Below are 24,525 nucleotides of genomic sequence, written 5' to 3'. Positions count from 1 at the left end.
TTTTGGTTTTGATGTTTCCTGCGTTGGCCCTGATCTCTCCCTGCTGTGTCTCCCTCCTGTTGCCGATTCCCTCATTACTGCCCTGTGTATTTAAGCCCTGTGTTTTCCCGTGCTCGTTGTCGCGATCTCCCTCATGCTGTGTGTTTCTACCTGTGGCTCCTTATGTGTGTTTTGTTAGATTTTTCTCAGTTTAGGTTTTTGTAGATGTTCTTGGTTCAGCAATAAAGGCTGCCATTTTGAGTTCAGTCCTGTCTCCAGTGAGTTTGCGTTTGGGTCCTATTCCTGCTTGCACACAGCCGAACCATGACAGGCCTGTTCTAATTACTCTACAGGGTGGGCCATTTATATGGATAGACCGTAATAAAAATGGGACTGGTTGGTGATATAAAAGTCCTGTTTGTGGCACATTAATATATGTGAGGGGGCAAACTCCTCCAGATGGGTGGTGACCATGGTGGCCAATTAGAAGTCGGCCATCTTGGATACAACTTTTATTTATTTATTTTGCCTGAACTTTTGTTTTTTTTCAACAGGAAGAGGGCCATGTGACACATCAGACTTATTGGTAATGTCACAAGAAAAACAATGGTGTGCTTGGTTTCTACGTAACTTTATTCTTTCATGAGTTATTTACAAGTTTCTTTGTTCACAGCCATTGACATGTCGAAGAGGTTAACCCGCGAGGAGCGGATCGAAATTGTGTTGATATCTGGTGAACGCAGTAACCGGGTCATTGCAGCAGATTTCAATGCAAGACACCCTACGAGACCACCCATCTCCCATGCTACAGTTAGCAAACTGCTTGCTAAGTTTCGTGAAACTGGTTCAGTGTTGGATTTGCCAAAATGTGGACGCAAGAAAACTGTCACTAATGAAGAAACATCAGTGGCTGTCCCAGCTTCATTCAGCAAGAGCCCACAGCGTAGCACTCGCCGCATGTCACTGGAGAGTGGCATTAGTCGAACATCCCTTCGGCGGATATTAGCTACTCACAAATGGCGCCCTTACAAACTCCAGCTACTGCAGCATCTCAACGAGGATGACCCAGATCGGTGCACAGAATTTGCAGAATGGGCAAAACAAAAATTGGAACAGGACCCTCAGTTCACGCAGAAGATTTTGTTCAGTGATGAGACAAACTTTTATGCGAATGGTGAAGTTAACAAACAAAACCACCGCTATTGATCTGACACTAACCCACATTGGATGGATCCCTCCAAGACTGTTGGACCAACAAAAGTGATGGTTTGGTGTGGTATATGGGGTACAACGATAGTGGGTCCATTCTTCATCAATGGAAACCTCAAGGCCACTGGATATTTGAAATTGCTACATGATGATGCGTTTCCCTCTTTATGCACTGAAGCTGGCACGTTCCCTGAGTTTTTCCAGCAAGATGGTGCACCACCACATCATGGGTGCCAGGTCCGAGCATTCCTAGATGAAGTTTCCTGGAAAGTGGATTGGTCGTTGTGGGCCAGTTGAATGGCCCCCAAGGTCTCCCGATCTGACCCCCTTAGACTTTTATCTTTGGGGTCGTCTGAAGGCAATTGTCTATGGTGTGAAGATACGAGATGTGCAGCACCTGAAACTACGGATACTGGATGCCTGTGCTGGCATTTCTCCTGCGGTGTTGTTAACAGTGTGTGAAGAGTGGGAGAAGAGGGTTGCATTGACAATCCAACACAATGGGCAGCACATTGAACACATTTTATAAGTGGTCAGAAACTTGTAAATAACTCATGAAAGAATAAAGTTACGTTGAAACCAAGCACACCATTGTTTTTCTTGTGACATTACCAATAAGTTTGATGTGTCACATGGCCCTCTTCCTATTGAAAAAACAAAAGTTGTATCCAAGATGGCCGACTTCTAAATGGCCACCGTGGTCACCACCCATCTTGAGGAGTTTGCCCCCTCACATATACTAATGTGCCACAAACAGGACTTTAATATCACCAACCATTCCCATTTTATTACGGTGTATCCATATAAATGGCCCACCCTGTATTATTTCAAATCCATTGTGAATTCCAGTGGCCTGTTACAGCCCTTTAATTGGACTGAACAGCGATTTTGTAAGGAAAAGATCCACACCCAAACAGACACCCCGAAATACATATATGTAGACAGTCTTGATGCACTCTAAAGACGTACCCTTAGGCCTAAAGATACGTATGTCACCATCGTACAATCCTGAGTTTGCAGCCATTCCCCAACTCTATGTGAATGGTACTCATGGTCATTGATCAGTATCCTTTGATCAATAAGCTTTAATCAGTGGTTGTTGATAAATAGTCATGGCAATCGGCATATTAATGATTAAGGAACTGGCCTCCCAGCCATTGTTCCTTCAGCAGGCTAGTTTCAGTCATTATGCAAATGTACTGTTTATAAGGTTGGAAACCTGCAGTCAGCTGAGACTGAAGAAGTCACCTGGACGAGTGATGAAACGTTTCTCCCACTGAAAACATCCAGATGAACAGAATCAACCTCTTGGGTTATGTGTAGACAGTCAGTATTTTTACTGTGTCACCAGCTGCACACAAATGACTCTTTATTGGATGCTTTTTCATTATCACTCAAACGTTTTTCACTCCATAACGATGATTATTCTGACCCTGTTTTGGTCTTTAGGATGGCCTGGTTTATAAGATTGAGTCTCTAACAGCATTATGACAGTTTTATGAAAAACTAATACATAAGCTTGTGCCCCAGTCATAATTTGTTGTTTTTTTTCTTTATTTCAAGAGCCAAAATGACCAGAAGAACTAGTCATCCACCAAGCAGAAGTCTTCATCTTCATCTGGTAATGACTAAGCAGGTTACAGCTTGCACAACTGAGGCTGGGATCACAGCCACTAAACCGACATGTCTGTCGCAACAGCTTTCTGATCACAACGCCTTTAAAGACCTGTTCAAATAAGGGCATGAAGCCATGCAGAGGGTTTGACCATCACCAGCCTGCCCTCTATAAAGGTGTCTTCTCCTTGTAGCTGCATCCACTGCAGCAGCATCTCGTCCTGAACAGAGCCTCCAGCATCACTCAGACCTTTCTCCACCACTGCAGGTAACAAAGGTTTAAATTGGCACAATATTGATTACAATTCAGAATAAACCACACAGAATATTTTTCACTATCTCAAAGTGATGAGTAAATTTGTCTCTCTTTAAAGACAGATAAAGTAGAAAACAGGCAGACAGTTATTTTTCAGAGTCATTCTAGAGTAAAACAAAAGTTCAGTGAAAATCTGCACTGAATAAATGTTCAGACTAAGACCAAACTCATGTCTGTGAAACTGACCCTAAAACTCTTATTTAGTCCTGACATCCTGCAGACTGCGAGAGGTTTTTTGTTTTTTATTAAAGACACTTTAAACTTTTAGACAAACAGCTCCTGAAAGAGCGGAGCTGATAATCTGGTGAATGACGGTGAGTTTTGGAGAATAGTCTGCAGATATTTGGACACTGTTATATATTCACTCATCTAAATTTTTCATCCTTGTTAAACCCACTCAGATGGCTGGTCCTTACTGGGTTTCTGTAGCCGTCGTTGTTTTGATGATCGTTACAAACGGTGAGACTGTTATTGACCCAAACCAGCTTGCACCAATTGTTCAAGAAATTCTCAACAAGTGAGTGAACTTTCTGTGAAATACTAAAGAAAACTGATGATGATGTTTACAGCAGCTGTTTTTAACAAACAAACTGTGAGCATACAGAGTAACATGTGACAAATATGCTATTAAAACTGTATCACACTGGACTCTAACACAGATCAGCCCCTCTCTCCTTTCACAAACTCTCAGTGAAACAAACCAACATTGTTGTGGTTTCATGTAAATCTGTCCAAATGAAATCAACATCAGAACCTGTGTTTGTGTCTTTTGGCAGGTACACACCAAGCTACAAGGGTGAAAACAACATCATGTCAGTAACAAAGGTTTACTTTAATCTGCAGCACAGTACTTACAGTGTACTTTATAGTAACAGAAGAAAGCTGAGATCATTAGAACTGCACGTAGAACCTGTGACTGACAGAACAAATGCATCATTACAAACTCACTGTTATTGACAATAATAGTCTCTGTTATGTTCTTTAGCTCTGACACGCTGGGTGTCAGTGAGACGAACATGAAACTGTCTTTAACCACAACCTGTCAGTGTATCATGCAGACTTTATAGATCAGTAACACAAGTGTTGATTATTGAAGCAGGAGCATAAACACACAAACAGCCTAAAACAGTTTTTGTGTAATGGTGAGGCGCAGCTGACAAAGCTGCATTATTTGACACAGTGAGAACACATTAATATTATCCCAAAAAGTTGATTCTGTTCATCTGGACGTAGTGTTTTCAGTTCACTCTCCAAGTGATGTCTTCAGTCTCAGCTGCCTGCAGGTTTCCCCAACCTTATAAATTCAAATTCAGTACATAAACAGTACATTTGCATTTTTCCCACTGAAAACACTACATCCAGATGAACAGAATCAACTTTTGGGGGATTTCCTTACCTGGATGATTCAGCTGCATCAAGATGTGTTACATTTTTAAAACAACCAAAACATTTAAATCAATTTTCCAAAAGTCAGAAAAAGACTGATTTCCTCAGCAAAATTAGACTGAACTCACTTTGTCTGGTTTAACACTCTGCATACTTTAGTCTACACGTTATAAAGAAAATGTTTTACAGGTGAATATTCTCTGTTTGCTTTGACAGAAGGTTTCCCATGTTCAGTGTGGCTGTGAGCGTCCCGTACAATGAAGGCAAGTTTGATATGAGCAAAGTCACTGATTCTGGTGAAGCTGTGAGGAAGAAGATTCTAAACTGTGACGTATACCAAAGTGACAGAGTGGTGGCAGCCACAGTGCTGAAATGGCCCAATGTTCTCTATCAGTGTCCTGATGGAGATGTACACTGGCCTGAGATTTGGAAGAGATGTCGTGGAAAGGGAAGAAAGACATGGGCTGTTGTTCGAGACAAATGTCCTGAAAATGAAATTGGGATGGGTGAGGCTGATCATGCAGAGTTCCGAACCCTGCAGCATTTTGAACTTTTACTCGCAACGATCACAAAATCCAAAACTGATCTGATGGTTTTCTATGTCCGTGACTCCCCATGTGATCGAACATGTACCAACCCAGGCAACGATCGGAGAATTCTCGAAAGTATAAAACAGATAAAGAAATGGAAGAACAATTATGTTGTTGTGTTTTCAAATATATTTAGACCTGATAATAATAATAATAATCGTGAGAATGAACTGCGTGAATCACTTGAGAGGCTTGGGGGTGCAATCGCAGATCAAGGGTCAAAGGTCAAAGATAAAAGTTCAAATGGTCTTCAGAACATATTCCGATGCTACGGGCAGCCACAAATGAAGTGCATTAGCTGCAATACCAATGGTGCTGTTGCACATAAATGTGTTGCAGATGGTTAGCAACCTGACAGCAAACTATTTGAACAGTGTGTGTGGAGTGAGTGTAATCCATTTATAGCCTCTGATACTGTTTCTGATTAAAGCTTAATAAACTGCATTAAAACATGTCACAGCTTGGATCTGCTCTGTCCTTCTTTTAAAGCTCGATGTTGTATTTTCTGTTTCTATGATTGAATATGAAGTTTGAGGTAAAGATGCTGCAGGTTTTCTATTCATGGGTCACTCCACAGAAACTCTGGTCATACAAACTGTCGGCTCCCAAATTTTAAAGCCAACATGATAACCTTCTCCAGCCAGTGGTGTGGAGATCCAGCTTTTTAGATCCAATTACAATCCAATCACTCAGAAGATCCTCTGGAAACAAGACAACACATAGCAAAGCAAGCTGGGCAAAGCCCGGGTGTAGAGCCCCGATGTCACCTCTGACCCTCCATAACTCCTCCTGCAGCTGCTGGGTAACTTTCCCCTCCTTGTCATCCAGCCAAAAACAACACATGCAGGTCAGGGGTCGGACCAGGCGCCATCTTCAGGTGGGCCAGCTTTGCTTTGTCACAGTCAACTATAACATGGTTAAAGTTACACATCGGTCCTAATTATTAAATCACACTACAAGCAGCGTACATCAACAGGTGGCATAAACCTATGATATATATGTGAATAATACTTGACCAAAGTTTATGGGTCATGTCACAAACCATTTGATTGCTGTTCCCAGGACTGCGCTCTTCTGGACAGAGATCTCCGATGTTGTTCCCGGGATCTGCTGGAGCCACTCGCCTAGCTTGGGAGTCACCGCACCTAGTGCTCCGATTACCACGGGGACCACCGTCACCTTCACCCTCCACATCCTCTCTGAGCCCTTGGTATTTCTCCAGCTTCTCGTGTTCCTTCTTCCTGATGTTGCTGTCATTGGGAACCGCTACATCGATCACTACGGCCGTCTTCTCATGTTTGTCTACCACCACTATGTCCCAGGGCCGTGCAGAGACGTTTAAAGGGGCGGGTGCTCAAAGTTAAAAAGGGGCACATTGAACCAGGCTGAATAACAACAACACACATTCATCAAGAATCTAATATGGGATCGCATCATACTACATTACTGTTGTGAGGTGGCAACAAGGCAAAGCAAACGTAGCCTATGTTTTACCTGATGGGTACAATGTTGCTGTTGAGGGGTTGCTGCTGCTCCTGCTGCTGATAGTGCTGGAGGGCAGGGCTGTGCTGATCTGAGACTGTAGACATTAAAATGTTCATAGGAGAGATGGTAGCTGATTAAACAAGTGTTATGAGATAATAACTAAATGCAAAGAACATAAGAAAATGGGCTTGGAACCACAAAGCAACAAAAAACTGTGAGAAATAAACAAGGCTCTGCCTGTGAATCACACTGCTTCTCTTCTTCTTTCCATCCCCTCATTTCACATATCACTCTCCACTTGCTGTCTATCTGAGAACAAGGCACAACTTGCTATTGCAATAAACTATTATATAATTATCCACACCTAACAACTGCTGCATTTAATCTATAATAAAATGATGACAGAAAAATGTTATAGAAGCAAAACATTCCAGTTGTGCTTATTATTATTTTTATACTGGAATACCTCTCCAACAACTGGTACATGTGTTAATGTTACCTGTGCTCTTTGTAATCCAGCTGCTGAGGGATCCACTGCCTTTAGTAGCCTCACACAGCTCCTACTGTTTCCTCCTCATGTCCTAACCAGTCATGTCTGGACAATGTTATATCATGAGTAATAATTTAAAAAATCCATATAAATAAAACACACACATGCACGCACACACAGGGACATTTTAGACCTTCAGAATACTGTATATAATGTAGGCATCATGGTGCTGATCCAGAATCCTTCCATTATTATTTATTACTAGAGCTACAATAATAAAGCAATGAGGGAAAAACAATAATAAATATGAAATAATGTCTTTATGATGATTCCATTTGTTTCACTATCCACTCTGTGCAGGGAGAAAGCTTATTACATTTTTTAACTGTAGAGATACAAAATTTTACTGCTATAAAATCAGCATTTTAAAATATAAATCTACTATAATCTGTGTCTTAATGTATGTTCTTTAAAATACAGCGTATGTTTTTTAAATATTATAATTATAATAATCCATAATTATGTGGACATGCATATTAGATCGTTTTTAGTGAAATATAATCCCTCCAGAAAGGCAGGAAAAGCCCTGTAACTTACTTTAAAACTAAATATGTTCCCTAACACGGTGACAGAGCTACAGACCCATGACAGCCTTACCCAGTTAGCCAGCAGCTGTGACCAGCACTACTTGTGTAGTTAATAAAAGGACAGGTAATGTTTGTCGCGCTGTTGCATACACAGCACGCTCATTTGTTTCAGTTCGTCAGTTGTCACAAGACAGCTTACCAACGTGTACGTGATAAGCTAATACTGCTGTGTGCTGCAGACTACAGTGTGCGCTGTACACCTACTTACCGGTTTTGTCGCATCAGTCTGTGTGCCTGAGGTAATTTGTGTTCCTCCTACAGCTCCGGACCGCTAAAAATGCGCGTGCTCTTTGTGAGCTCGTTCCCGGCTCGTAACCAGCGCGTTCTGCCGTCAAGGGCGATCATTGGTTAATGGTGATCATGTGACTGATGCAAGACAGATCCTTTTATTTAGCAAATTGTGATTAATAGTTAAATATTATTGTCGAGGGGCACAGACAGGACTCCACACACACACACACATTTAAAAAAAATATATATATATTTTTTTTAAAAAGTTGCCTCAAGAAAAGGGCACTTTGGGCACCCATCAGGAAAGGGGCAGGTGCTCAAGCACCTCTAGCACCCCCCTCTGCACGTGCCTGCTATGTCCCACAGGATCTTAGCTCGGTCATTCTCCGCCACCCTTGGGGGCGTCTCCCATTTTGACCTCAGGACTTCCAGGCCGTATTCGGCACAGATGTTCCTGTACACTATGCCGGCCACTTGGTTATGGCGTTCCATGTATGCCTTGCCTGCTAGCATCTTGCACCCTGTTGTTATGTGCTGGATTGTCTCAGGGGCATCTTTACACAGCCTGCACCTGGGGTCTTGCCTGGTGTGATAGACCCCAGCCTCTATGGATCTTGTACTCAGAGCTTGTTCCTGTGCTGCCATGATTAGTGCCTCTGTCCCCGGCCCCCTTCCTTCTGCTTAGCGTACAGCCTCAGGGTGCTGGACTTGGGGTGAAACCCTCCATGCATGGTCAGGAGCTTCCAGGTCATCAAAAAAATCCACAACAAACCTGCTTAAATTTTCCCCTTCTTATAAATCTCACACTTTTCATGGTAACAACTAGCTTCATCTGCACTGATTACATGATTAAATATTTTTCTCACTTTTCTGATTCAAAATATGTGTTCATGCAGCTTTTTGCTTGCTGTTGTCCGTGTCAGAGTTTGGGCTCGTCCTTCTTACTGATGCTAAAAAGCTTATGACATGTATTTGTGTATTTGTTGTGCTGCAGGATATAAAATACTAAAGTTGATGAATGAGGTTCATCTCATAGTAACTATTTCACTGTTTCTCTGGTTTGTTGGATGTATGATGGCAGTAATGTGGTTTATTGTTAGAAAACTGGAGGCTAGAACAAATTTCAGAGGGCTGAGGCTTCCAGCTCATAACCAGGCACCAACACACAGTCTGATATGAGGTCACCAGCAGGAGGACAGGACACTAACTTTCACATCACAGGAGCTGCTCAGCTGACACTGCAGCAGGAGGCGGAGCTCCGCAGGTTACAGGAAGTGAGTCAGAAGCACATTTACTCTGACACACGCTCAGTTTCAACACCTGTTGGGCTCTTCGCCTTCTCTTTTCTTTTCAAACAAACGTTAGTGTGAGTTTGTCAGAGTTCCCCATCAACACAGCAGAGTGTCTGCGGTGAGTACGGCTCATGTCTTTAAACATTCATGAAAACAAAGCTGATCTTTGCATCTTTTAGCTTCTCAAACAGATTTTTTCTGATGGAATATTTCATGCAGATTTCAGTCTTTGTATTTTAGTTCTTTGCATCATGTAGAGCTCAGTAAACTCATTTATCTTAAAGAGAACCTGTTTGAAGGCTCATATTTCAGCCGCTCATCCTCCTCGCCTGAGCTCACTCTGTCATGTTTGCTTAGCTTTCACAAGACTTGTTCAAACTGCTTCATGAGCTCAATAATCAATAATACACAAACACTGTGGCAATCTGCTGTCACACACATTTAGCACAAGTTTAAAGGGAGCAGTGACAAAGGGAAGTAATAATACAACAGAATGAGGAAAGGTTGTTGGATATGAGTCTTTGTGTGGATGAAGTTTCAGAAATATTTGTAAAAGTCAGCTGTTAAAAGTCTTATGCAATAATTTTTCGTGTAAGTCTTAAATCAGTTTATTCTAAATGTTTTCATTCAGAGGAAATTAAGCAGAAACATCCTGTCGCCTTCAACAGGTTTGATAACAGGTGTAAACTCGTCGTTCACTCAGATCCATGAAGACGTTTCCAGCAGTGACAAACAAATAAACACAAACATGTAAACATCACAGACACTTTTTAATATTCCTGACATCTTTCCCGTCTCAGAGTTCAAACATGGCTGCTGCCGCCCGTCTGCTGACTGAACATCAGCTTCTGTGCTCCGTCTGTCTGGATGTGTTCACCGATCCGGTCAGCACGCCGTGTGGACACAACTTCTGCAAAGCCTGCATGTGTAAATACGCAGATCCTGACGTCCCGTTCCAGTGTCCCGTCTGCATGAAGATGTTCTACCCAAAGCCCGAGCTGCAGGTCAACACTCTGATCTCTGAGATGGTCGATGCCTTCAGATGCTCAGAGCAACGGCCAGGTAGACGGGTGGAGGTTCTCCATGGGGAAGGCTTCAAACTGATGGCGATTGTCTGCATGGTCTGCCTTTCATTACTTTGGGACTGCATGAAATTCAATCATCCTCTGGAGGAAATGAGTAAAGGAGAGAAACTGGTGAAGATGGAGGCTGAAATCCAGCAGACGATCGAGGAGATCCGACTGAAGATTGAGGAGCTCAAACGCTCAGTGGAGCTCGGTAAAGAGGACGCAGACAGAGAGATGGCAGATGGTGCTCAGGTCTTTGCTGCTCTTAAAGAGTATGTGGCCAAGCTCATGGAGACCATCAGAGAGAAGCAGAGACAAACCGAGCTACAGGCTGAAGGCTTCATCAGACAGATGGAGCAGGACATCCGTGAGCTGAAGAAGAGGAAGACGGAGGTGGAGCTGCTCTCTGTCCTTCAGCTGAAGGAACCACTGTCTGAGGAGATGAAGGAAAAACTACCCAAGATGCTCGCCAGGTTCGAGCTGAGGCGGATTCAGAGCTACGCAGTGGACGTGACGTTTGATCCAGACACAGCAAATCCTTACCTCGTCCAGTCTGATGATGGGAAACAAGTTCACGATAGTGACGTGAGGCAGAAGCTTCCAGACAACCCAGAGAGATTTTCTTACTGTATTAATGTTTTAGGAGAGCAGAGTTTCTCTTCAGGCAGATTTTACTTTGAGGTTCAGGTTAAAGGAAAGACCGAGTGGACTTTAGGAGTGGCCACAGAGTCGACCAACAGGAAGGCTCAAATCACACTGAGTCCTCGGGACGGTTTCTGGACTGTGAGGCTGAGAGATGGATACGAGTACAAAGCTAAGGCTGACCCTGATGTCGCTCTCTCTCGCCGGTCTGGTCCTGAGAGGGTGGGGGTGTTTGTGGACTGTGAGGAGGGTCGGGTCTCCTTTTATGATGTGTCTGCTGCAGCTCACATCTACTCCTTTACTGGCTGCTCCTTCACTCAGAAGCTCCACCCATTCTTCAGTCCCGGTCTGAATGATGATGGTAGAAACTCTGCACCGCTAATCATCACCGCCATTGATTAGACCGGCCCCACAGCACCAGAGTAATGAGGTCAGGTTTCCTGGCCTTATCCTAAACTACACTGTGAACTTGAAGCTCCTGTTGCTCGGTGCATCTTCTGGTATTCCAGTAAAAGAATACTTGGATTACTTGTGTTTCCTCGAGTTTCTCAAAGTAGAATGGGAGGCAGAACCTTCAGCTGCTGTGGGAGCAGCTCCCAGTTTGGATTCAGGGGACAGACCCCCTCTCTACTTAAGACTCAGCTTCAAACTTCTCTCTTTCCAAAACAGCTGGGACTGGATCAGGTGACTGTGAGCCAGCCTTTAGTTTCACTGCCATAGGCTCAGGCCGGTTTACACCAAGGCCGAGTGAAAGATAAGCAAAGATTATTTTTGATTTATGTAAAGTTACTCTAGAAATGCTCAGCTGATTGGATCAAACCAACTTTACTTCTTTTTGTCTTCTTCTTCACATTAAATCAATAATCCGACTCTTCCTGTTTATATCACTGATTTTATTATGTGTGCCTATGCCAAGAGGCACACATATTACTATTCGTCGGATTTATTATGTGTGCCTATGCCAAGAGGCACACATATTACTATTCGTCGGATTTATTATTCTTATTATTATTATTGTGTGGATGCTTTAAGGCATCCACACTATTGAGTTCCTGTTTCTCTTTATTCTTTATTATTGTGTGGATGCTTTAAGCATCCACACTATTGAGTTCCTGTTTCTCTTTATTCTTTATTATTGTGTGGATGCTTTAAGGCATCCACACTATTGTTTTCCTGTTTCTCTTTATTCTTTATTATTGTGTGGATGCTTTAAGGCATCCACACTATTGAGTTCCTGTTTCTCTTTATTGTGTGGATGCTTTATGCATCCACACTATTGAGTTCCTGTTTCTCTTTATTGTGTGGATGCTTTAAGCATCCACACTATTGAGTTCCTGTTTCTCTTTATTCTTTATACTTTATTGTGTGGATGCCCTAAAGGGCTTCCACACAATTGTTTTCCTGTTTCTCTTTATTGTGTGGATGCCCTAAAGGGCTTCCACACTATTGTTTTCCTGTTTCTCTTTATTCTTTATTATTCTTCTAGTTGCTTCCGTACACTTTTTGGCACTTAACTACTTCCACAGTTTTCTGCCGATTTTCTCAGTTCAAACTCTATACTGTTCTGCTCTTTCTGCTCTTTCCGGCAATGACTTTTGGTGTTTATTACTGTTATACTTTTTAAAATATTACACTTTTTTCCTTTAATTTGTCCCATTGAAATGAATGGGAAACTTCCACAATTCTGCTAAAACTTGCTTGTCTTTGAAACTTAACTACTTTGTCATACTTTCACCTAGAAACTCCATTCAAACTTTAAAATGTTCTCAGATTATTGGGCTATTCCTGTCTGATTCAGCTTTTTCAGATCTTCTACCATTTTAATTTTATACCTCTTTAAGTTTTCAGTTGCAAAATTGTGATTTTTCAGAAAATACATGCGTTGCTATGGTTGCTATGCAATTAACTCAGAGTGTGCACTCGTCCTTTCTGAATTTTCTCTTCATGTCTGAACAACTTCTTGCTACTCGCTCAATTTCCACTCAACCCCCACAAATTATACATCAAAACGTAGGTATTTCTGTTGGCTTTCAGAAAATGTCACTATCATTGTTGTGGGACTTATAGACTTTTTGCAGATCTCCTCAGAGTAACATAAAGTCTCAAAACTCTCCATAGAAACTCAATGGAGAGTTTCTTCAAAATCAGCGCTGGAATTCTCTAATGAGAGGCATTTTCAAATCGTCATATCTCCTTAACGAAACAAAGTTGAGACATGACGCTTGTGCCAATATATCTTCAGACGTCACTGATGCTCACAATTCAAGAATTTTTTCCTCACCTATTACCGTTTGGCCATGAATTACACTTGTTTGAGGATAGGAAATTTGTCCCTCGCTCAGATTTCTTCAGATTTCAAACTCTGGAAATGAGGCACTTTTTTCTCTCATCATATCTTTTTGATGGATTTCCACAGAGACCTGAAAATTCCCATGACTGTTCACCAAAGCCTGCTGTTTCTTACGGTGAAAGAATGATTTTGATGCTCCATATAGATTTAGAGTTACAAAACATTGTTTGAGGGCAAGTCAAGGCAGTTTTGCTTTGCCTCTACTCAGTTACAGTGTATTACAAGTCATATATCTTTAATAATTTATATTTTATCTCTGATTTATGAAGACCTGCAGATTCCCCCATCTCTTCTGAACAAATCGGTGTCAGAATGAGCATTCTAGCCCCTACGGTTAGGAAATTATGGCCATTTGTTCGAGGGAATCCTGAATGTGAGAAATATACTGCAGAAAACTCACACCTCTCTCTGTGTCTGTGTGTGTAAGTGCTGATTACAGCAGGTGCAGCCAATTTAGCTGACTTAGATATACCAAACCCAGACTCTCAACAGCCTCTGCACACTTTGCTCTCTGTGTATGTGTGTGTGTATATCAATATTTCTCCCATGTTAAAGTATTACTCCTCCATAATAGTATTTGTGCTACATCAAAGTACTTCTACTACATCTTAGTACTTCTGCTCAATCATAGTATTTCTGCTAAATCATAGTATTTTTGAAAAATCATGGTATTTGTGCCAAATCATGGTTTGGGGGCAGAACCATAATATTTATTTTATGTTATGAGATTACTACTAAGTGCAGGAATGTCTGTTATGTTATAGTTTATGTGCTGAATATAGTATATCTGCCAAATCATAGTATTTATCCCAAATCATAGTATTTATGCAAAATTACAGTATTTCTGCCAAAAAGCAGAAATAGTACCTTTTAGCAGAAATTTCTGTGAAAAGATATTATTTATGTTAAAACATAGTATTTCTGCTAAATCATAGTATTTCTGCCAAATCATAGTATTTGTACTTATTCATAGTACTTGTGCCAAATCATAGTATTTGTACCCAATCATAGTATTTCTGCAATATGATCGTATTTGTGCCAAATCATGGTATCTTTTTGCCAAATCATGGTATTTGTGCCAAATCATGTTATTTGTGGCCAGTTAAAATTTCTGTTATATTAGTGTTACTACTAAGTCATAGAATTTCTGTTATGTTATAGTATATCTGCTGATTATGGTATATGTGCCAAATAATAGTATTTATAGCAAATAATAGTATTACTGCCCAAACATAGTATTTCTTGTAGTATTTGTAGTAGTAGTTGTTGTAGTATTTGTGCAAAAACATAGAATTTCTGCAAAATCATAGTATATCTGTTATGTTATAGTATTACTACCAAATCATAGTATTCCAAATCATAGTATTACTGCAATTCCATAGTATTTGAGCGAAATCGTACTATTTGTGAAAAAACATACTATGTCTGCAAAATCACATTATATCTGCTATGTTATACTATTACTACTAAGTCACAGTATTTCTGCCAATTCGTAGTATTCGTACTAAATCATACTACTTGTGCCAAATCATAGTATTGAAATCAAAATATAGTATTTGTACCAAAGCATTGTATTTGTACGAAGTACAGTATTTCTGCCAAATCAGAGAATTACTGCAATTTCATAGTATTTTGAGGAATCCCTTTTGTTATAGTATTACTTCTAAGTCGTAGTATTTCTGCTTTGTCATAGTATTTGTACTGAAACATAGTATTTCTGCCAAATCATAGTTTTACTGCTATTTCATAGTGTTTGAGTGAAATTACAGTGTTTCTGCAAAAACATTGTATTTCTGCTAAATCATAGTATTTCTGTTATCTTAAAGTACTTGCACTCAATTATAGTATTTGTGCCAAAGTGTAGTATTTCTGCCAAATCATATTATCTCTGCTAAATCATAGTGTCTGCCAAATCATAATATTTGTGCCTAAACGCAGCATTTGTACCAAAACATAGTATTGCTGCTATATCATAGTATTTGATCCAAATCATAGTATATGTCCTAAAACATAGTATTTCTGCCAAATCATACTATTTGTCCTAAAGCATAGTATTTCAACAAAATCACAGTATTTCTGCTATGTTATAGTATTTGTGCTTGTAGAAAAACCTGTGTTATTGTGAGCTACATTACCCAGCAGCCTCTGAGCAGTGAGGGAATTCATGGGACTTCTGAGCTAGATGGTCTTCCTTCGTTCCTGGGCTAACGATTGAGGAGAGAGCTGCTGGGAAGGGGAGCAAATAGCCCATCCTGTATTTGTTGGGGATGGTGTGTGTCACATAAACGTGAGTTAATGTTCCATGCTTAAGATGTTTACCCTGCTACTTGTGTGTATTGGTTTTAGTTACCTTTAGCGTATGTGCTAGTTAGCGATAGCTATGGCAGCACAGTTATTTGATTGTTTTGGGCTTGTTCCTGCTTTGTTTGTTCCCCCTGCAAATTTATGTGAATTTGTACACTGTAATATCGCTGTATTACGTAGTGGCTAAGTAGGAGGCTGACTGTTACTAAGTGCATCAGTGTACATAGGTCATCTCTTGTGTTGGAGTGCCCTCTTGTGGCACCTTTTGGGTAGTGCCTTAGTAAACGTGAACACTGCAAAGAAGTGGTATCAGACTGGTTTGTAGTGGAGGAATTTGTTGCCAGTTTCTTTCATCTTTAATCCGTATTCATGTTGTAATGTAGTAACTTTTGTGGCGCAAATACCACAATATGGCAGAAATACCATGTTTTGGCACAAATACTTTGATTTGGTATACTTTAGCTTCTTCACCCCTTTTCAGCAAAATTTTCATTTTTTTCACCCCTTTTCAGCACAAATTCCAGCTTTTTCAGGTGTTTTCAACAGAAATCTCTTTTATTTCTGATTGCTGATGTCTTTGTTTTTCAGCCGCCCGCCCCTTTCCAGGTGGCGCAATCAGTAATGACACGGCTCTGCAGCTCAATGGTCGTGGGTTCAATCCCACCTTGGTCAACATTTTTTTTCACTACAAATTTATACACTTTCACAGACCTGTAATTTATATTGCTAATTTTTTTCACTACAAATGAGTAGTGCAAAAACATACTATGTCTGCAACATCACAGTATATCTGTTATGTTATAGTATTACTACTAAATCACATTATTTCTGCCAATTCAAGGAGGCTGACTGTTACTAAGTGCATCAGTGTACATAGGTCATCTCTTGTGTTGGAGTGCCCTCTTGTGGCGCCTTTTGGGTAGTGCCTTAGTAAACGTGAACACTGCAAAGAAGTGGTATCAGACTGGTTTGTAGTGGAGGAATTTGTTGCCAGTTTCTTTCATCTTTAATCCGTATTCATGTTGTAATGTAGTAGTACCACAATATGGCAGAAAAAATATGTTTTGGCACAAATACTTTGATTTGGTATACTTTAGCTTCTTCACCCCTTTTCAGCAAAATTTTCATTTTTTTCACCCCTTTTCAGCACAAATTCCAGTTTTTTGGCTGTTTTCAGAAAACAAAAACTCTTTTCAGCGCAAGTTTCTGCTTCTTTGCCTCTTTTCTGCAGAAATTCTGCTGATTCACCTCTTTTCTGCAAAATTTTCAGCCTTTTCACCTCTGACTGTTACTAAGTGCATCAGTGTACATAGGTCATCTCTTGTGTTGGAGTGCCCTCTTGTGGCGCCTTTTGGGTAGTGCCTTAGTAAACGTGAACACTGCATAGAAGTGGTATCAGACTGGTTTGTAGTGGAGGAATTTGTTGCCAGTTTCTTTCATCTTTAATCCATATTCATGTTGTAATGTAGTAACTTTCACCCCTTTTCCGCAAAATTTTCATTTTTTTCACCCCTTTTCAGCACAAATTCCAGCTTTTTTGGCTGTTTTCAGAAAAAAAAACTCTTTTCAGCAGAAACTCTGCTGATTCATCTCTTTTCAGCGCAAGTTTCTGCTTCTTTGCCTCTTTTCTGCAAAAATTCTGCTGATTCACCTCTTTTCTCCAAAACTTTCAGCCTTTTGACCTCTTATCAGCACAATTCTCAGCAGCTTCTGCTCATTTAAGCAGAATTGTCCGTCTCTCCACCTCTTCTTTGTAAGAATGACTTTGGCTCAGGGAAATGAATAGCCACCTTGAGACCAGGAGGGCCAGGTTCGAATCCTGCTCAGTGGGGCATTTTTTTTTTCACCACCATACAACTTTTTGCAACTTTTCATCGTTTTTAGCTTTTCATAGTATCATAGTATTTCCACAAAATATTTGTATTTCTGCTACGTTATATTATTACTGCTCATAGTATTTCTGCCAAATTTTGGTATTTGCTCCAAAGCACAGTATTTCTGCCAAATCACAATATAACTGCAAAATAAAGGTTTTTGAGACAAATCATAGCGTTTGTGCTAAATCCTAGTAATTCTGCTCATAGAATTTCTGCTATGCTGAGGTGCTTTCTGCTAGATTATAGTTTTTCTGCTAAATCAAAGTATTTCATGTAAATCATACCAAGTCCCAGTGTTTCTGCCAAATCATAAATCATAAATAATGTGGCGTGTTGGGGGAACAGCTAGTCCTCTCCCATCATGCCTTAGGACATGTGCTGCTGTTTAGATGTTCTTGTTTCATTGTTTATGGTTACGTTACTTTTAACTGTTGTCTTGAATGTTGTGTTTATACTATGGTACAAAGTCACTGACAGTTATTGTTTTATAGGAAGGAAGAATGCAGTACCATAAGTGAGTTCTGTTATGCTGTTATTGACCCTTGAAGCACATTGTAAAACAAGCAAGTGTTTAATAAAAAGCTTCTCCTACCAGCTTGGGGTGGAATTACAAGCTCAAGCTTTCCCTGTGTGCTTATTTGCAAGACTTGTATGTGCCATAATAATTTTAATAAAGCAAAGTTAAGATGAGAAGCTTGTTCCAATTCATCTTCAGACAGTGCTGCCAGTCACGGTTGGAGCAGTTTTTACTGTCATCTTGCTGTTGAGCCATAAATTACATTTGTTTTCAAACTCTTAAAATGAAGCCGGTTCTTCTCTCGTCATATCTCCGCGACGGAGGTACAAAGAGCTATGAAAATCGCAGTCAAAGTTCAGCAAAGTCTGCTGATTTACCCAGTACAAGAATTGTGCTTCTATCCCACCTAGTTTTTGAGTTACACGACGTTTTGTAACTCCGAAAAATCGGCGTTTTACGCCTCTCACCGCGATCTAATTCTGACTGCTCAAGTCTCTGTGTTTTAGGCACCCGCCCCTTTGTGAGCAGACCTCATTTGGCTCAGAGGGTTGAGAAGCTACTGTGAGACCCGGTGGCAGAGGTTCGAGTCCTACCTGTGACAGTTGCTACACATCATCCCCACTTGCATGCACTCTGCTTTCTTGATACTCTTCAGTGTACCCTTACACATAAAGCCATCTCCATCAAACGCGTCTACACCTCTTTTTTAGCAGATAATTCTGCTTTTTCGCTTGTTTTCAGCAACTGCTGATGCTGATAGCCCTCCTAGTTTTTGAGTTACACGACGTTTTGTAACTCCAAAAAACGGCGCTTTTCGCCTCTCACCACGATCTATTTCTGATTGCTGATCTCTTTGTTTTTCAGCCGCCTGCCCTCTTGCCAGGTGGCGCAATTAGTAATGACACGGCTCTGCAGCTCAAAGGTCGTGGGTTCAATCCCACCTTGGTCAACATTTTTTTTTCACTACAAATTTATACACTATCACAGACCTGTAATTTATATTGCTATTTTTTTTCACTACAAATGAGTAGTGCAAAAACATACTATTTCTTCAACATCACAGTATATCTGTTATGTTATAGTATTACTACTAAATCACATTATTTCTGCCAATTCAAGGAGGCTGACTGTTACTAAGTGCATCAGTGTACATAGGTCATCTCTTGTGTTGGAGTGCCCTCTTGTGGCACCTTTTGGGTAGTGCCTTAGTAAACGTGAACACTGCAAAGAAGTGGTATCAGACTGGTTTGTAGTGGAGGAATTTGTTGCCAGTTTCTTTCATCTTTAATCCGTATTCATGTTGTAATGTAGTAGTACCACAATATGGCAGAAAAATATGTTTTGGCACAAATACTTTGATTTGGTATACTTTAGCTTCTTCACCCCTTTTCAGCAAAATTTTCATTTTTTTCACCCCTTTTCAGCACAAATTCCAGTTTTTTTGGCTGTTTTCAGAAAACAAAAACTCTTTTCAGCGCAAGTTTCTGCTTCTTTGCCTCTTTTCTGCAGAAATTCTGCTGATTCACCTCTTTTCTGCAAAATTTTCAGCCTTTTCACCTCTGACTGTTACTAAGTGCATCAGTGTACATAGGTCATCTCTTGTGTTGGAGTGCCCTCTTGTGGCGCCTTTTGGGTAGTGCCTTAGTAAACGTGAACACTGCATAGAAGTGGTATCAGACTGGTTTGTAGTGGAGGAATTTGTTGCCAGTTTCTTTCATCTTTAATCCATATTCATGTTGTAATGTAGTAACTTTCACCCCTTTTCCGCAAAATTTTCATTTTTTTCACCCCTTTTCAGCACAAATTCCAGCTTTTTGGCTGTTTTCAGAAAAAAAAACTCTTTTCAGCAGAAACTCTGCTGATTCATCTCTTTTCAGCGCAAGTTTCTGCTTCTTTGCCTCTTTTCTGCAAAAATTCTGCTGATTCACCTCTTTTCTCCAAAACTTTCAGCCTTTTGACCTCTTATCAGCACAATTCTCAGCAGCTTCTGCTCATTTAAGCAGAATTGTCCGTCTCTCCACCTCTTCTTTGTAAGAATGACTTTGGCTCAGGGAAATGAATAGCCACCTTGAGACCAGGAGGGCCAGGTTCGAATCCTGCTCAGTGGGGCATTTTTTTTTCACCACCATACAACTTTTTGCAACTTTTCATCGTTTTTAGCTTTTCATAGTATCATAGTATTTCCACAAAATATTTGTATTTCTGCTACGTTATATTATTACTGCTCATAGTATTTCTGCCAAATTTTGGTATTTGCTCCAAAGCACAGTATTTCTGCCAAATCACAATATAACTGCAAAATAAAGGTTTTTGAGACAAATCATAGCGTTTGTGCTAAATCCTAGTAATTCTGCTCATAGAATTTCTGCTATGCTGAGGTGCTTTCTGCTAGATTATAGTTTTTCTGCTAAATCAAAGTATTTCATGTAAATCATACCAAGTCCCAGTGTTTCTGCCAAATCATAAATCATAAATAATGTGGCGTGTTGGGGGAACAGCTAGTCCTCTCCCATCATGCCTTAGGACATGTGCTGCTGTTTAGATGTTCTTGTTTCATTGTTTATGGTTACGTTACTTTTAACTGTTGTCTTGAATGTTGTGTTTATACTATGGTACAAAGTCACTGACAGTTATTGTTTTATAGGAAGGAAGAATGCAGTACCATAAGTGAGTTCTGTTATGCTGTTATTGACCCTTGAAGCACATTGTAAAACAAGCAAGTGTTTAATAAAAAGCTTCTCCTACCAGCTTGGGGTGGAATTACAAGCTCAAGCTTTCCCTGTGTGCTTATTTGCAAGACTTGTATGTGCCATAATAATTTTAATAAAGCAAAGTTAAGATGAGAAGCTTGTTCCAATTCATCTTCAGACAGTGCTGCCAGTCACGGTTGGAGCAGTTTTTACTGTCATCTTGCTGTTGAGCCATAAATTACATTTGTTTTCAAACTCTTAAAATGAAGCCGGTTCTTCTCTCGTCATATCTCCGCGACGGAGGTACAAAGAGCTATGAAAATCGCAGTCAAAGTTCAGCAAAGTCTGCTGATTTACCCAGTACAAGAATTGTGCTTCTATCCCACCTAGTTTTTGAGTTACACGACGTTTTGTAACTCCGAAAAATCGGCGTTTTACGCCTCTCACCGCGATCTAATTCTGACTGCTCAAGTCTCTGTGTTTTAGGCACCCGCCCCCTTTGTGAGCAGACCTCATTTGGCTCAGAGGGTTGAGAAGCTACTGTGAGACCCGGTGGCAGAGGTTCGAGTCCTACCTGTGACAGTTGCTACACATCATCCCCACTTGCATGCACTCTGCTTTCTTGATACTCTTCAGTGTACCCTTACACATAAAGCCATCTCCATCAAACGCGTCTACACCTCTTTTTTAGCAGATAATTCTGCTTTTTCGCTTGTTTTCAGCAACTGCTGATGCTGATAGCCCTCCTAGTTTTTGAGTTACACGACGTTTTGTAACTCCAAAAAACGGCGCTTTTCGCCTCTCACCACGATCTATTTCTGATTGCTGATCTCTTTGTTTTTCAGCCGCCTGCCCTCTTGCCAGGTGGCGCAATTAGTAATGACACGGCTCTGCAGCTCAAAGGTCGTGGGTTCAATCCCACCTTGGTCAACATTTTTTTTTCACTACAAATTTATACACTATCACAGACCTGTAATTTATATTGCTATTTTTTTTCACTACAAATGAGTAGTGCAAAAACATACTATTTCTTCAACATCACAGTATATCTGTTATGTTATAGTATTACTACTAAATCACATTATTTCTGCCAATTCAAGGAGGCTGACTGTTACTAAGTGCATCAGTGTACATAGGTCATCTCTTGTGTTGGAGTGCCCTCTTGTGGCACCTTTTGGGTAGTGCCTTAGTAAACGTGAACACTGCAAAGAAGTGGTATCAGACTGGTTTGTAGTGGAGGAATTTGTTGCCAGTTTCTTTCATCTTTAATCCGTATTCATGTTGTAATGTAGTAGTACCACAATATGGCAGAAAAATATGTTTTGGCACAAATACTTTGATTTGGTATACTTTAGCTTCTTCACCCCTTTTCAGCAAAATTTTCATTTTTTTCACCCCTTTTCAGCACAAATTCCAGTTTTTTTGGCTGTTTTCAGAAAACAAAAACTCTTTTCAGCGCAAGTTTCTGCTTCTTTGCCTCTTTTCTGCAGAAATTCTGCTGATTCACCTCTTTTCTGCAAAATTTTCAGCCTTTTCACCTCTGACTGTTACTAAGTGCATCAGTGTACATAGGTCATCTCTTGTGTTGGAGTGCCCTCTTGTGGCGCCTTTTGGGTAGTGCCTTAGTAAACGTGAACACTGCATAGAAGTGGTATCAGACTGGTTTGTAGTGGAGGAATTTGTTGCCAGTTTCTTTCATCTTTAATCCATATTCATGTTGTAATGTAGTAACTTTCACCCCTTTTCCGCAAAATTTTCATTTTTTTCACCCCTTTTCAGCACAAATTCCAGCTTTTTTGGCTGTTTTCAGAAAAAAAAACTCTTTTCAGCAGAAACTCTGCTGATTCATCTCTTTTCAGCGCAAGTTTCTGCTTCTTTGCCTCTTTTCTGCAAAAATTCTGCTGATTCACCTCTTTTCTCCAAAACTTTCAGCCTTTTGACCTCTTATCAGCACAATTCTCAGCAGCTTCTGCTCATTTAAGCAGAATTGTCCGTCTCTCCACCTCTTCTTTGTAAGAATGACTTTGGCTCAGGGAAATGAATAGCCACCTTGAGACCAGGAGGGCCAGGTTCGAATCCTGCTCAGTGGGGCATTTTTTTTTTCACCACCATACAACTTTTTGCAACTTTTCATCGTTTTTAGCTTTTCATAGTATCATAGTATTTCCACAAAATATTTGTATTTCTGCTACGTTATATTATTACTGCTCATAGTATTTCTGCCAAATTTTGGTATTTGCTCCAAAGCACAGTATTTCTGCCAAATCACAATATAACTGCAAAATAAAGGTTTTTGAGACAAATCATAGCGTTTGTGCTAAATCCTAGTAATTCTGCTCATAGAATTTCTGCTATGCTGAGGTGCTTTCTGCTAGATTATAGTTTTTCTGCTAAATCAAAGTATTTCATGTAAATCATACCAAGTCCCAGTGTTTCTGCCAAATCATAAATCATAAATAATGTGGCGTGTTGGGGGAACAGCTAGTCCTCTCCCATCATGCCTTAGGACATGTGCTGCTGTTTAGATGTTCTTGTTTCATTGTTTATGGTTACGTTACTTTTAACTGTTGTCTTGAATGTTGTGTTTATACTATGGTACAAAGTCACTGACAGTTATTGTTTTATAGGAAGGAAGAATGCAGTACCATAAGTGAGTTCTGTTATGCTGTTATTGACCCTTGAAGCACATTGTAAAACAAGCAAGTGTTTAATAAAAAGCTTCTCCTACCAGCTTGGGGTGGAATTACAAGCTCAAGCTTTCCCTGTGTGCTTATTTGCAAGACTTGTATGTGCCATAATAATTTTAATAAAGCAAAGTTAAGATGAGAAGCTTGTTCCAATTCATCTTCAGACAGTGCTGCCAGTCACGGTTGGAGCAGTTTTTACTGTCATCTTGCTGTTGAGCCATAAATTACATTTGTTTTCAAACTCTTAAAATGAAGCCGGTTCTTCTCTCGTCATATCTCCGCGACGGAGGTACAAAGAGCTATGAAAATCGCAGTCAAAGTTCAGCAAAGTCTGCTGATTTACCCAGTACAAGAATTGTGCTTCTATCCCACCTAGTTTTTGAGTTACACGACGTTTTGTAACTCCGAAAAATCGGCGTTTTACGCCTCTCACCGCGATCTAATTCTGACTGCTCAAGTCTCTGTGTTTTAGGCACCCGCCCCTTTGTGAGCAGACCTCATTTGGCTCAGAGGGTTGAGAAGCTACTGTGAGACCCGGTGGCAGAGGTTCGAGTCCTACCTGTGACAGTTGCTACACATCATCCCCACTTGCATGCACTCTGCTTTCTTGATACTCTTCAGTGTACCCTTACACATAAAGCCATCTCCATCAAACGCGTCTACACCTCTTTTTTAGCAGATAATTCTGCTTTTTCGCTTGTTTTCAGCAACTGCTGATGCTGATAGCCCTCCTAGTTTTTGAGTTACACGACGTTTTGTAACTCCAAAAAACGGCGCTTTTCGCCTCTCACCACGATCTATTTCTGATTGCTGATCTCTTTGTTTTTCAGCCGCCTGCCCTCTTGCCAGGTGGCGCAATTAGTAATGACACGGCTCTGCAGCTCAAAGGTCGTGGGTTCAATCCCACCTTGGTCAACATTTTTTTTTCACTACAAATTTATACACTATCACAGACCTGTAATTTATATTGCTATTTTTTTTCACTACAAATGAGTAGTGCAAAAACATACTATTTCTGCAACATCACAGTATATCTGTTATGTTATAGTATTACTACTAAATCACATTATTTCTGCCAATTCAAGGAGGCTGACTGTTACTAAGTGCATCAGTGTACATAGGTCATCTCTTGTGTTGGAGTGCCCTCTTGTG

The 24,525-nt window shown here is 40.4% G+C and overlaps 2 protein-coding genes across 5 annotated transcripts; both read left to right on the top strand.

The window, feature by feature from the left end:
• Nucleotides 1-2,912: 2,912 nt before the first annotated feature.
• Nucleotides 2,913-5,551, top strand: LOC109202575 (uncharacterized). 4 transcript variants are annotated; one of them, XM_019360342.2, is made up of 5 exons: nucleotides 2,913-3,070; nucleotides 3,387-3,432; nucleotides 3,520-3,635; nucleotides 3,895-3,930; nucleotides 4,724-5,551. In XM_019360342.2, the coding sequence occupies exons 2-5, from the start codon at nucleotides 3,427-3,429 to the stop codon at nucleotides 5,439-5,441; spliced, it is 876 nt and encodes a 291-aa protein (XP_019215887.1). In that variant the 5' UTR covers nucleotides 2,913-3,070; nucleotides 3,387-3,426; the 3' UTR covers nucleotides 5,442-5,551. The 4 variants fall into 4 exon arrangements, with proteins under 4 accessions (XP_019215887.1, XP_019215885.1, XP_019215886.1 ...); XM_019360340.2 differs by having other exon boundaries at nucleotides 4,721-5,551; XM_019360341.2 differs by having other exon boundaries at nucleotides 3,370-3,432; nucleotides 4,721-5,551.
• A 3,664-nt stretch (nucleotides 5,552-9,215) lies between these two features.
• LOC100700239 (E3 ubiquitin-protein ligase TRIM21-like) lies at nucleotides 9,216-11,840 on the top strand. The gene is made up of 2 exons (XM_003457695.5): nucleotides 9,216-9,357; nucleotides 10,040-11,840. Exon 2 carries the CDS (start codon nucleotides 10,049-10,051, stop codon nucleotides 11,348-11,350), a length of 1,302 nt encoding a protein of 433 aa, XP_003457743.1. The 5' UTR covers nucleotides 9,216-9,357; nucleotides 10,040-10,048; the 3' UTR covers nucleotides 11,351-11,840.
• Nucleotides 11,841-24,525: the final 12,685 nt, after the last annotated feature.

The sequence above is a fragment of the Oreochromis niloticus genome, linkage group LG6, assembly GCF_001858045.2.
Source record: "Oreochromis niloticus isolate F11D_XX linkage group LG6, O_niloticus_UMD_NMBU, whole genome shotgun sequence".
NCBI classification, from domain to species: Eukaryota; Metazoa; Chordata; class Actinopteri; order Cichliformes; family Cichlidae; genus Oreochromis; species Oreochromis niloticus.
The sequence above is the reverse complement of the archived record's forward strand: the minus strand, read 5'-3'. Positions and strand labels throughout refer to the sequence as shown.

What these genes read in the sequence shown, in the direction of transcription:
- LOC109202575 (XM_019360340.2), top strand. An exon ending in GTTCAAGAAATTCTCAACAA is followed by an intron (nt 3,636 to 3,894) that starts GTGAGTGAACTT and finishes GTCTTTTGGCAG; the next exon opens with GTACACACCAAGCTACAAGG. An exon ending in AAGGGTGAAAACAACATCAT is followed by an intron (nt 3,931 to 4,720) that starts GTCAGTAACAAA and finishes TTGCTTTGACAG; the next exon opens with AAGGTTTCCCATGTTCAGTG.
- LOC100700239 (XM_003457695.5), top strand. Translation starts at nt 10,049, where the DNA reads ATGGCTGCTGCCGCCCGTCTGCTGACTGAACATCAGCTTCTGTGCTCC.